Source organism: Pezoporus occidentalis, unplaced genomic scaffold (assembly GCF_034315485.1).
Source record: "Pezoporus occidentalis ecotype Australia unplaced genomic scaffold, CSIRO_AGI_Poc_V1 ctg48, whole genome shotgun sequence".
Taxonomy (NCBI): Eukaryota; Metazoa; Chordata; class Aves; order Psittaciformes; family Psittacidae; genus Pezoporus; species Pezoporus occidentalis.
In genome coordinates, this window is record NW_026915813.1 from 726,718 (window position 1) to 739,993 (window position 13,276).

Sequence of the window (13,276 nt, forward strand, 5' to 3'; positions counted from 1 at the left end):
GTGATACACCTTTTACAAGACAGCTTTTGCCAAAGTTCCAATTCCCAGAATTCTGTAAAGAACAAACTGACTTTCTATGTGCAGCATGATCTATTACTTTAATCTTCTCAACCACTTTTAGGCTTATAAGCAGGTAATCCTCTCTTGATATGGTGAATACACCAGCCTTTGGTTTACACCAGGCCTTTAATGATTGTTGGGGAACACTAGGAAATGACCAAACAAGAGGGCACGTTTACTGCTTACCTCTCACATGTTAGCACTTCAGGGAAGCTGGTCACCTTGAGGAAGGCTCGAGCCTGAAATCTGTCATCGCTTGTTGTGGAATGTATTGTTGTGGAGGAACTGCAGTCCTCTTTGTCTCCCTGGCTCAGGGATCCCAGGCTGCCTGATGTAGATGTCTCCACAACCTGATTAGGTAGAACCGCTTGCTTTGGATTCTCATGCAAAGATGGATTGGATGAGCCATCTGCCAAAGGCTACAGTCAAAGAAAATTCACAAGGTCAATTAATATAACACAATAAGGAAATCAATTTTGCAGTGTTTGCCTTCACGGGAAAAATTAAACAATATACACAGCAAAAGTGTTTCCACATAAATTAAGATTCATCATACTGACAGGTTTCTGCATTGCCCAGAAAAGCACTCTTCTGCTGTGATTATTGGCTTGGTGCATGCTTTCTTACTAAAGAACAAATCCTTGTGAGGTTTTCCTGTGGTTTCTTGAACAGACCCAACTTCCAAGGGAAGACATGGTTAATGTTAGTGAGAAGAAAAGGGCTCTTGACTACAGTGAAAATTGACCAGACATCATGTGAAGCACTGCATGTGTCGGGGAGCTGAAAAGATATACCTTACAGAATAAGCCCTCAGTCAATGGACTCTAAACAGAGAAAGATCTCTGTTATGCAGACTGGCAGTAAGTTTTCTTCCATTACTTGACTCCGCAATTTACTCTGAAACGGAATGACTGTCATCAATTTTTACAAGTAAAATCTAAAACCTTACCCTAAATTTCTGATTGATGGGATAGATCACTTTTGCCTTTAATGCAAATGCCGTGACATTACTGCTCAGAGGAGACTCACTTTCCTGTATGGAAAAGAACAGAAAACCATTGGGAACAGCAGCAGATCTGATGGTTGTTTACCGCAAGCATTGCATGCCCCTTTTGGATACACAACTTCTAAATTCCTATTGCTAACTATTTATTGACTGTTTCTGCTTTGGCTCAAGAAGCCTCCTCATAAGACTCATTCTGCATATGAAACCAAGAAAAGGGAACTCTTGTCATTACCACTGCTCCAAAACTCCTGCAACGGATAATATGCAATAGCTGTTATTTACAAGTTATTTTCATTTTGCTCCCCCTTCCCCTATTTAGCAGCAACTAAAGATTTCACAAGAGGCTGATATTATCTTAATAGAAACTACTAAACGATAAGCTCCACAGATATCACCATGGCTATAAATCCTGTCTTTCAATTTAAATAAAGAAGCAATAGATTAAATAAAACTAGTCATCATTTTTCCTGGAAGAACTTTTATAGTACAACCCTTACCTATAAACTACAGAAAATACCAAAGAACTTTTTACAGATAATGCATTCTTTTCATACAATCTGCTATATTATGTAATCTGACTTTCTGCTTCTCCTCTTTCCTAGCTAGTGCTTTATGCACTGGAACAATGGGATAATCAGCACTGTTTTGCAAGGTTATCCATGGCTTAATAAAAGGTTGGCTGTAAGTAACAGACTGAATGTTTAAATCCAAGCTTTAGGAGATTTCCTATTCCAACTTCTCTGGGTTTGTCACATTAAATGAAAGAATCTGATTCATCAAAACACAATTTACTTTATATAGATTTTTTCCAGGAAATATCAAAGCACTAACAGAGTTTACAAAATAGGAATGGGAAGAGAAGAACAAATTGCATCATTCATTGGACTTCCATCATTGCACCTTTTTCATCTTTATTTCATTTATTTCCAGAAGTAATGTTTGGATTTACTGATAAAGTTAGAAGCATGGGGTCAGCATGTAAAACATCAACTTATTCTGAGTAGTCCCACGGCCATGGTACATATTCAGGGACAGAAGCCAACAAAGCTATTGCTCTGCAATGGCTGGAGGCAGAGCAGCTTCAGTCCAAAGCCCCAAAGCTGCACTGAAATGTGCTAGAACTAATACAACCTGCTTCTCAGTAGGCATAGGTAATACCCATGTATTATTAATATGGTAATTATGGTATTATTGCAATGTGAAAGGTCTCAGAATGAAAATACCTGTTTTTCTGATCCTAACTAAAAGCGTTTTCCATCTATGCTTCTTCATGAATTGTCAACGTGATGCTAGAAACAGCAAAAGTCTCTGGGAATTGGAACAAATTAATAGAGAAAAAAAAAACCCAAACTTCAGTAGTTAGACAAATAGGTCGGATTAAGTCCCTTCAAAATAACAAAGTTCCTTCTTAATGTGTTATAAATGAAGTAACGGTTTTGGGAAATGGATATAGTTGTCATTTAAAAGACCATGATCCCATTTCAAAAAGACACAAAGTTCTATCACTGCACAAGTTCTCCCACAGGATTTACACTCCAAAAGAGGATTTAATTCATGCTCGCTTGTTATGCCTTACTTTGACTCAAGTAAAATGACCAACCATGGTTTTGTCACCATTCCCAATCACAAAACTGAAATGAAGATTAATTACATATCAGGATTTAAAACAACAGTAAAATGTTTACAATAGTGGCTATTTTCTCTTTGTCTTGAAAACAGTTCTCGCTACAAGCTAAGCACCAGACTGGCTGGCTTTAGTTGACACTTTCTGCATGCATTTAAAGTATATATAACAGACTTCAGCTTCACAAAGAGAAATCAAATCAGATTTGGGTGAAAGGCAGTGATCTAACAGCTACACAGTAGAACTGGTTCTCAAGGTATTTTGCAATTATATAAAAAAAATAAATTTGAATTTTTGATTGAGGACGGGTTAAGTATATACCTTCTACTTTTCTTTCCAAATGGTTTCTCTAATTGTCTTTGAATCCCAGCTCACCACAGTGGTGTTTCAGTAGTTGTGGTCATTTGAACTCTGCACTGTATCTCCAGCTGGTACCTGACAAGGGAACTTCCTCTCTAAGAAAGCCACTGAAGATGTTGCTGCTTGCAAACACACTCATTTTACTTCATTTATTCTTTCTTCCTCCATTGGTCTACTCAGTCCAACTGAAAGTTGAAGACTCTAAGAAGGCTCTAGAAAAAATGTATTTGTTCCAAATTGAACCTGACGGGCGAACTTCATTAATGTCAAAATTCTGTAATAAATCTACTTCCCCAGGGAAGAATCCAGGATCAACTATCAGCACTGATTTCAGTACTTAAGAACCTTTTCTTACGTTGACAGTGTTCTTTTCCCATCAGCCTTTTGAAATTAAGGACAACGCAGAGACAAAACCAAACAAGCCTCCATCCAAAAAGAATTCCAGAACTCAATTAAAATATAGAATGTCAAAAGTCCCCTTAGAGAAAAGGCATTAATAACGGGAATGAATACCTGAAATGGTTGCATTCATAAGCAGCCATCAGCTCCCACCCCTTCTGACACTTTTTCTAAACACTTTTTAAAAGCACAATTCCAAACACAACAAAATTAAGATAGCTTGAACCAGGCTCTGAAAGTGATCACTGCTACATGCAGCAAAATGGACAGTCACCAAGAAAAACAGAGCTTTACCTCCAGCACCATTTCCTCCTCTGATATACAGGGTTCTGCTTTACTTTTCGTGAGTGTGTGCTCTCTTTCATTAGAGCTGAAGCTTTCCAGAAGTCTCTGGGAATCATCCCTCTGAAATTTTGAGAGAAAACAGATAAAATATAATACTGAAATCATACCAATTCAGTGGAAATATCTTTGACAGCAGTCTGAACATATCCATGTCTCTATCCTGAAAATTATTTCAGTATCAGTTGGAAATTTTGGAAAAACAAAATCTGAAAATGAGCAAGAATTTTACATATTCAGGAAGGAATAATTAAAATTAATGAACTTCATGAATTTTTCAGTCCAGAAGCAGAATTTTAATCTGAAAAGGTGCAAAAGGCTGTGCAAGTGTCAAATCAATCCATCTGCTCTCAAAGCATCTTACTACAGACTATGGCAGTGGGCTCACAGTCCAAGTTCAAACTTCTCAAGTCAAACGTGTTAACTAAAATTGCCTATAATTGCCTCCAATGAAGAGAACATTGAGATTTTTTGCTCTGCTGCTATGAGAAAAACTTCCTAAATGAAGTTTTATTTGTGGGAAAATTTCTGTCAGGGACAATTAACTATCAGAAATGTTCACCATCTTCCTTCTCCAACACCAGCCTGTAACATTGGCCTTTACTTCCCTAACAAACACACAGAGCTGCTAGTACAGACACAGACTGTGCAAGAACAAAACCTCCTGCTGCACATGCTCTTCCCTGTGCACTACTTAGACCCAAAAATAGTGCTCACGTTAGTCAATGCATCCAAATACAACATTGCAAGGAATTATTTAGTGAAGGAAAAGATGGCAGCCACCCTACCTCAACTACTTTTAAAATTATTTTTCAGTCTTTCAACCCACTGTCTGATTTTTGATACAGACTAATGATATGGCTGCGGCCACTATGCATGTAACTGTCTTGTGGAAAGATTCTCCTTGAATTATTTGGCCATTTGGCCATAAAAAGTAGTCAATTTTCTCAGAATATAGAGAGGTCCACAACCTTAAATACACCTCTTGGAACTTAGGATTCTCAACAATACAGATCATATTCTTGAGTTAGCCTGTACAATATGCTGAAATGCAGATGCTGGTTACTAAAAATCTACTTATGACAAAAGAACAGCTACAGGTCTCCCCCAGCAATCTTGTCACTCATTTTTCTCAAACCAGAAGTTCACCAAATCTAGGTTAAGAGATCAGGACTTGAGGACGTAGCCACGTTGAGTTCATCAAAGAATCATAGAATAGTTTGGGTTGGAAAGGACCTTAAGATCATCTAGTTCCACCTCCCCTGCCGTGGGCAGGGACATGTGAGGGACACCTCACACTAAACCATGTCACCCAAGGAAGGCTCTGTCCAACCTGGCCTTGAACACTGCCAGGGATGGAGCATTCACAGCTTCCTTGGGCAACTCATTCCAGTGCCTCACCACTCTCACAGGAAAGAATTTCTTCCTTATACCCAATCTAAACTTCCCCTGTTTAAGTTTGAACCCGTTACCCCTTGTCCTGTCACTACTAATGAAGAGTCCCTCCCCAGTGGGGGAAGCCCCACTTCAGATACTGAAAGGCTGCTATGAGGTCTCCACGCAGCCTTCTCTTCTCCAGGCTGAACAGCCCCAACTTTCTCAGCCTATATTCATATGGGAGGTGCTCCAGTCCCCTGATCATCCTTGTGGCCCTCTTCAATGCATCTCACACTACAGCCACTCCAAAAGAAGAGTTTGCTTTTCTCAGCCTGTTTCTTCAACAGTTCATATTCATCTAGCATTCATTTTCACTCCTTTATCTCCAACAGTATAATTTAAAAAATATTTGACGTTTTCCAGGATTAATTTCTTTTTAACATATCTCATCACCTTCCTCTCCATTTGTTTTTGTCCTGTTATTTTTGCAACTGAAGTGCTACTGAGCATTAAGAAACTGAAGAAAAATAAGTCTAATTGTAATTACTGCAACAAGCAGTTGCAAGCTAACCTACTACAAAGAACCTTCAGGCAATGGCATACTCTAAATGGAGAATATTGATAGAAATGTAGTGCCATCCACTACGCAGTCTGAAGTTTCTTAAAACTACCCCAGTACATCCTATGCACAGATGAAGAAACCCGTAAGGCACTTACCTGCAAGCATCCAAGTCCCACAGATTCAGGCTGAGATTGACAGAACAGTGATTAACTGGGGCTGAGTGACAAATGCTGGCAGTTTATCACAGTACATATGGCTGCTTCAGATTCCAGGTACTTGCCCTGATCCTATTGCAAGGACAACTCAGCTGCCTGGGAAGCTACATGGCAAACTTAGGTATCTCTGCTTTTACTGTGGATACAGAAGGCTGTAATATGTGCAGTTCAGTACTTGCTATTCATACAACACACCTGCCCCATTGGTGGGGCAGGCACTACAAAGAAGGAACAGGCACAGACAGCCTATAGGATACAACCTGTCCACTGCTCCATGTGCCCCAGCCAACAGTTTATTTTTTCTTTCAAAATAAACAACTCTTTCACAGCTGCAGCATTGATTTTAATGGCATTTAAGTACCTAAATCCATCTGAAGATCTGGGCCAGAGAGAACTGTCAGTTTCTATTCCCTATTGACATAAATGACATAAAGGGTAAAATTGCACATAGCTATATTTGAGTTGGTAGTGACAGTACAATAAAGATACCACCTATTAAGGCAGGGAAGCTGAGCAATTGAATCAGAGAGGCTTGCACTCGCACAGGGTGCATTGATCCAGCATTTGAAGTGCCTCCATTACTAGGCTAAATCATGGCTTCAAACGGAGTTTCGAACCTCCTACTTAAAAGCAGTTGGGAGCAAAGGATTTTTCTCTTATGTCACGTTTAATGACAACCAACACTAGCAGATATGCACACACAGCAGAGATGTTACAGCTAAAAAATAAATGTGGTTAAAACCCAAGTCAAACCAGGCACCCCACCGCAGGCTGGCAGAATGTTTCACAGGGCTCCAAATTTCCCAGCTGCACCACTGTCAACCACTGCTACCACATCCGGCCAATGATACAGTAGCATGACCTGGGACTAAATGCGATGGGGGAAAGAAGCGTAAGTCAGTAACAATTCTCAGAAAATATATCTGCCTGGTAGTGTTCTGCAGGTATGTGCTGCCACTGCAATCTTCAAGTCCAAACACTCAGTTCTTGTAATAGAGAGATACGAACTATTCACCACAGTCCTTAAAACACGAAGGCAGCTATGTTATTAACAAAACCAGACACTTTAAAAACCCTGTTAGTACTGTCAGATGTGTTCTGCCTCTTTTATCTCTCAGGTATTTATGTGTGTTCCCTCAGTGCAAAGGTACTGCTGTGAGCTAGTACTAATTCTCTGGTTGTGATGTCTGTAAAAGGAACTTTGGACAAGTTTGTTAACTACTTTGGGAATCGGATTGTTCTTACTGGTTTAGGGCAGAAATTTCTGGTTATTTTCAGTTACCTCACCAAGTTTCTACAAGCCAGGCACATCTTCCATTATCCCCTCACAGCAGCACAGTACAAGTGATGAGAGACGCGGTTAGTGGGCCACCCACGTTAAAGATACAGGCCAGCAGGGCAACATTCAGGACACATATACTTCACCAGCCTCTCTTTTGAGTTAGCCCGTTTGTTCCAGTAAATTGATGCAGAAAGTAGTAACACCCTTGCCAGCAGAAGTGTCAGGTCAGGAATTACCTCCCGCCGAGCTCACCCCAACGCCGCCCTGGAGGCCTGACCCGGCCGCGCCTCTCGCCCAGCGCCCCAGGGCTCCCCGGGACCTGCGGCCCAGCCCCGGCTGTTCCGAGCGGCGGGACGGGCCGAGCCAGCAGTACCCCCGGGCCTCGCGGAAAATACGGAGGGGTCGTCTCCCCTCACAAAACCGACCCCTCCGAGCTGTTCACCCTGGTACAGGTCGAGCCCCCCCCCCCCGCGGCGGAGGGCAGCGGCGTGGGACGGCTGCAAGCCCACCGCCCGCCGGCCCCGCGTACCTCTCTCCGCCGGCGCTGCCCGAGCGCGTAGCGGCAGAGCAGGGCGGCAGCGGTGGCGCCCAGCAATAGCCCCAGCAGGACGGCGGGGGCCAGCAGGGCGGACAGCGTCTGTAGCGAGTGAGCCCAGAACTGCAGCCCCACCGCTCGTACGCAGCCCCCGGCCGCCGCCATAGGGCCCGGCCCGGCCCGGCCCGGCCCGGCCCGCAAACAGCAGAGGGAGGTCCTGCTGCTTAGGGCCCCTCCGCCGCCCGCCCCCCGTCCTCGCCGCGGTGGGAGGAGACCGATGGCGGGTGATTGCGGAGGCTGAGGCCAGGCCTGGCTCGGGGGCAGCGCCTGCAAAGCGCTGGAGCGACCTACGTGCCCGCGGAGGAGCTGCCCGCTGCCATGCGAAGGCTGCTGGCCAGCCTGCTGCTGGCGGTGCTCCCCGTCGGGCCCTCCGTGCCCGCCCAGCCCCTCGCAGCGGCCACCGAGCGCGCCCGGGCCTCGCCGAGCCCCGAGGAAGGGGCCGGGGTGCTGGGCCCGCCCCGGGACCCCTGCGCTCAGACGGCGGCTGCGGTAAGGCGGTGTGGCCGCGGGGCGCTGCGCGGTGGTGGGTCAGCCCTCAGCGGGGCGGATCCGCGGGCCCAGGGCGGATGGTGGCGGGCGGAGGAGAGGCCCGATCTGAGGACGCAGGGGCAGCGGTGTGTGGCAGAGCCGTGGCCAGGGCTCGGCTTGCCGGGGCCCGCTGTGATGTGCCGCATGCTGGCAATGGCCTCGCTTCGTTACCTCGTCACAGCACCTTTACCCGCTGATCCCAGCCCGCTGGTAGGAGTGCCACCAGCCGTTTAAAATACTGCTTTTGGTTTTCATCCTTTCTCCTTACTTAGCTAGGTATCTGTCAAGCCGCCTCAGAATGTGTCAACACGGTTTCTTCTACCCAACGTGGAGAGTACCCGAGGTGGCGGTGGGGAATGGAGGGAGTCACAAACAATAGTTTGTGGTGTGGTTACAAAAAGTCTAATCAGCAGGAAATAGGTTTGCAGGAAAGTGAAAAAAACAAAACCAACCAAAACAAACAAACCACCTTTCCACCAAACAGATCCTTCCACCAGAAAAAACAAATTCATTTAAAACTTCATTTAAATTGTCCGCTGGCAATATTACTGCATTGAAGTAACTACTTTTGAAGCATGGCATGAGTGCTGGCCTGTAGAATTGGCTCTACTTGCCAATGCAGAGCCCCTTGTAATGCCCTCTGCTGTTACCGATACACTGCAGCAGAGTCGAAGAATCGTGCTGAACATCCAGACAATATTTTGCAGTGCAGACTACGGAGAACTGAATGTCTGATAAGGCAGAAGAAAAAAACAAGGAATGCTGTAATGCCATTTCTAGTTGACTGACATGGATACACAAACACACTAAATCTTGTGCATGAGCAGTTGTAAAACCACAGATGAATGAATGCCTGGACTCTATCAGGAGCCATTTGTACACTGATAACCTAGGAAGTAAGAAGTAAAGCTTGTTAGATAGCAGTTCACATTTTCTGTAAGCCTTTATGCATGCTTAGGCCACTCTCTTGTTAGGATCATTTACAAAGGGGCTGTTGACGTTTAACATTCACATTCATGTATATGCTGATGTGCATGAGGGTAATATTTGAGATTTGTATTTATAAACAAGATTTATTTCAACATTTAACATAATAGACCGTTGTATTGGTGCTTTATATTTTCACCAGTGTTTTAAACTTGTGTCATGACATCCATTTAGTGTACTAGTACACATTTTCTTGATGGAGCTGGGGCTCTAGACTGCTCTAGAAATACCTGGCAAAGCTGAATTGCCTTTTAACGTGATTTCTATTGCTGCATATCCATATCATAAATGGAAATATGTATATATGTATATGTATATGTATCCAATAGCCAATTTTTTGTGAAAGTTTGCCACTGAGTTTCCTGTTCTTATCTTTCTGTGTTCTTGAGGTGCTTGGCTACTCAAAATTACGGGTCATACAGATTGTTTAACTAATGAGAAGAAATTTCTAATAGCATTGGAGAACTTCGGCGTACAACTAGGTATTTGGAAATAGCTCCTGGGGTCTCCCAGAGCTGTGTCTTCTGGCTGCTCAGGGTGTGCTGCATGTTCCCACCTGTGTTTGTTCCTCTGTCCTTCGTTTCTCCTCCGCGAGAGCTGCCTCAAATCCCCATGTACTTGTATTCCAGAGTGCTCAAAACTCAGGGCTCCTGGTGCATCCAAATTTGTGAGATGTCTTGCATTTTCTGTTATTTTGAGGCAAAGTCCCCTCTCTGAAGTGAGAACTATTTTCACATAAGGTTAACTAAACATATAGCTCTAGCAGTAATCAAACTGACGGCTTCCCTTCCCTGAGCAGGCAAAGAAGAAAATTGCCCCTAACTTGCTGTACTGTAACAGTGGTGTTGACATAAGTCAGTACTTAACATTACTCACATGTAGTGCTTGGGAGTAAACAGAAAGAGCAAGTGCAGGTCATGTCATTCAGCGAATTTACAAGATTGCTGTTAATCAGCTGACATTCCTAACTCTGTATTATTTCCTACTAGGAAGTATTTTTGTTAAATGAAAACTTGCTTGCATGATTACTAGCTCTTGATCAAAACACTGGGCATTAACAATCCTTAAAAATGCAGGTTTCTCCTACTGATTTTTTAAAGCTGTGATTTCTGTAGCAATCTCTTGGCTGTGCAGGCGGGAGGCTATCGCATATTGCCTCATAAGCTGCAGTTTTTCGCCCATTGTATTTTTGAAAGGCTCTGTGTAATACTCCAAAGGAAAAATGCGCATAACATCAGTAGACTTGTGATGGACACATTCCTGCTGACTGCGAGTGATGGCATTTTCCCCTGTCCTCAAATCTGTCTTTGGAAAGGTTATTTTACAAGTACAAACTAAGAGCAAACCCTTCTGCTCAGCCTGATAATATGAAATGTAAGTACGGTTTGAGCCCCCAGTGTGTATAGCCATAGTGGGAGACAACTGAGCCTTAGACTGCTTAACGTAGCTGTGTGAGACCTCTAAAGCCATGCTGTATCTCTCTTCTCATAGTTAATTTTGTGAAACTCAAGGCTTTGTGGAATAAAGTTCTGTCTAGTAGTGATGCATAAATTCAGTGTAAGAGTTCAATATTATACATTTATCAAAACATTTTTTTTCTTATAATTCTTCTCTTCTGTATTTAGGTAATTAAAGATAATCTTTGGCTTCAAAAAGAGATGGGATGTCTGGGAATGACAGGTATGTAATTGTTTTGTCTTTTCAGCACTGTGGATGTCCTGGGACTCCAAAGGCATGGTTGTGGGTGTGGGCAGGAGACTGGAGTTGTGCCCTGGTGGTCTGCTTTCATCAGTGGGACTCTTAATCCTGGGTCACAGTTGAGTATTTGCATAGAAGTTAAGAATAAGAGTGCACTACACTACCTAAACAGCTCATCTGGAATAAAGCACCTGTGAGAAAACCTTAGTTCATACCCTGCTCTGAATCATTTTCAGAAACAGTCCTTTTTCCTCAGTAAACATAATGACATAGGGGAGTACCCTTTGATGACCAGTGTTCCCAGTATTATGAAAAAAAAACCTATATTGTTTAAAGCTGATCAAGATATTGTTCCTTTTCAGAAGCTATCTTAACCTCTATGCATTTACTAGTGCTGTTGCAATACCTACTCTTGAAGGCATTTTCAGAGACCTCTGCAATTACAATAACTAGTATGCTTTGTCCTGGACCAAGTTGGTAAAGACTTACAGATGTAGGGTGTCTGGAATTGTTGCTGGGATACTAATACTCTTCACAGCAGGTACCAAGTACACTTGTCACTGATTTCAGATGCACCAAGGAAGTGGTAGTTGCCTGATCTGATACTTAGAAAAGTACTTTTAGCCTGGAGGAGCTGTGTCTGGGGGCTGACTGACACAGGCTCTTTGTGTACATTTGAACAAATCACAGTTTCTCTTAGTCTCTGGTCTTTATTTTCTTTATATGTGTATAATAAATAGTGTGCTGCTTCACCCAAGCATAGTGGAGGTGAGTACCCTGAAAGATTATGACATCCTCATACAGTGCATTGACTCCTGTTGTGTCTGAAGTGTCTGAAGTAACCCCCCCATGGCTGTGGTTCCCCAAGAGGTGATTTCTTGACATGCATTTGCCAAGAAATTACACGCTCTGATGCAGTCATCTAATGAGATGCCTCTAATTTCTTTGCCTGGTGCCATGGCTAATTAACAAATGAATTTATTAATTTAAATATGAGATATATTAAATAATTCAGATTTGCTGAGCTTCCTTGTTTTTTTTTCTGTATTTATTCGATGTCATCTTTGCTGCTCACATCTTGCTTTCTGACTGGTTGCAGATTATTACTGTACCATCATTTAAGAGGAAACACATGCAGTTTTGTAGTTCAGAAGAACCTTCATGGTGCTAAAGAAGTGGGGTGATTGGACGCGCAGTTAGTGGTTGAAAATGGTGTGGCCAGCTAGAACTAAGGAGGTGATCATCCCTTTGAACTCTGCACTCATGAGACTACACCTCAAATACTGTATTCAGTTTTGGGACCCTCACAACAAGAAAGACATGGAGGTGCTGGAGCATGTCCGAAGAAGAGCAATGAAGCTCGTGCAGGGTCTGGAGCACAAGTATTATGAGGAGCAGCTAAGGGACTTGGAATTGTTTAGCCTAGAGAAGAGGAGGTTCAGGGGAGACATCACTCTCTGCAAGTACCTGAAAGGAGGTTGTAGTGAGATGGGGGTTGGTCTCTTCTCCCAAGTAACAAGTGACAGGACAAGAGGACACAGCCTCAGTCTGTGCTAGGGGAGGTTTGAATTGGATATTATGAAAAAATTCTTCACTTAAATGGTTATCAAGCACTGGAACAGGCTGCCCAGGGAAGTGGTGGAGTCACCATCCCTGGAGATATTAAAAGGTGTGTAGATGAGGCCCTTAGGGACATGGTTTAGAAGTGGACTTGGCCCTTCTAAAAGTTAGGTTGGACTTTATTAAGGCTCTTTTCCAAGCTAAATGATTCTAGGAAATTCTGCCGTTTTGTTAGTAGGTGAATGCACATGTTAAATGAGGGGCTGATGGAAGCACTGAATTGTATGCTTGATTTTATAACTGAGAATTGTCCCATTCTAATAAACAGGAATTTTTAACGTATTTAAAGCTTATCTTTTATTGGTTTGCTTAATCAGTGTACTAGACTCTTTAGGTCTTACTGGAGATGTTCTCAGTGAAAGCAGCAAGATCAGAACTTCTGCATAAAACCTTTGTCATTGAAAGTGGCAGTGTGTTGAAGTGAAATGGTTTATGGTAGCACACTGGTCTCACTGTTGGAAGCTTTTTTGATTTATTTCTGGATAAGATGACAAGCAATCCCAGAATAGCCCCGTGATTGGGGAACACAATAGATTTTTTGAGAGTTATGTTTGAATCTGCTCTGACATACTCAAAACAGGCCTGGAAAGATCTGGTTTGTCTTGCTGATGCCCATAGTTT

The 13,276-nt window shown here is 43.0% G+C and overlaps 2 protein-coding genes across 13 annotated transcripts in view; one reads left to right on the forward strand and one right to left on the reverse strand.

Moving 5' to 3' along the window:
• EVC (EvC ciliary complex subunit 1) overlaps positions 1-8,019 on the reverse strand; it is a 58,843-nt gene extending 50,824 nt beyond the window's left edge. For all 6 annotated transcript variants that reach the window (XR_009968038.1, XM_062636328.1, XM_062636332.1 and 3 more), the window contains exons 1-4: positions 7,757-8,019; positions 3,744-3,854; positions 1,010-1,093; positions 247-479 (exon numbers count right to left, since the gene is read on the reverse strand). Coding sequence is in view for 5 of the 6 variants with exons in the window: in XM_062636328.1 (XP_062492312.1) it covers positions 247-479; positions 1,010-1,093; positions 3,744-3,854; positions 7,757-7,927 (599 nt within the window). In the remaining variant the exon portion in view is untranslated. The remainder of the gene's footprint in view (positions 1-246; positions 480-1,009; positions 1,094-3,743; positions 3,855-7,756) is intronic.
• Positions 8,020-8,140: 121 nt separating this feature from the next.
• Positions 8,141-13,276, forward strand: part of EVC2 (EvC ciliary complex subunit 2) — a 72,922-nt gene continuing 67,786 nt past the window's right edge. For 6 of the 7 annotated variants that reach the window (XR_009968037.1, XM_062636320.1, XM_062636321.1 and 3 more), the window contains exons 1-2: positions 8,141-8,311; positions 10,963-11,017. Coding sequence is in view for 5 of the 7 variants with exons in the window: in XM_062636320.1 (XP_062492304.1) it covers positions 8,141-8,311; positions 10,963-11,017 (226 nt within the window). In the remaining 2 variants the exon portion in view is untranslated. The remainder of the gene's footprint in view (positions 8,312-10,962; positions 11,018-13,276) is intronic. The other variant, XM_062636323.1, reaches the window with a different exon arrangement.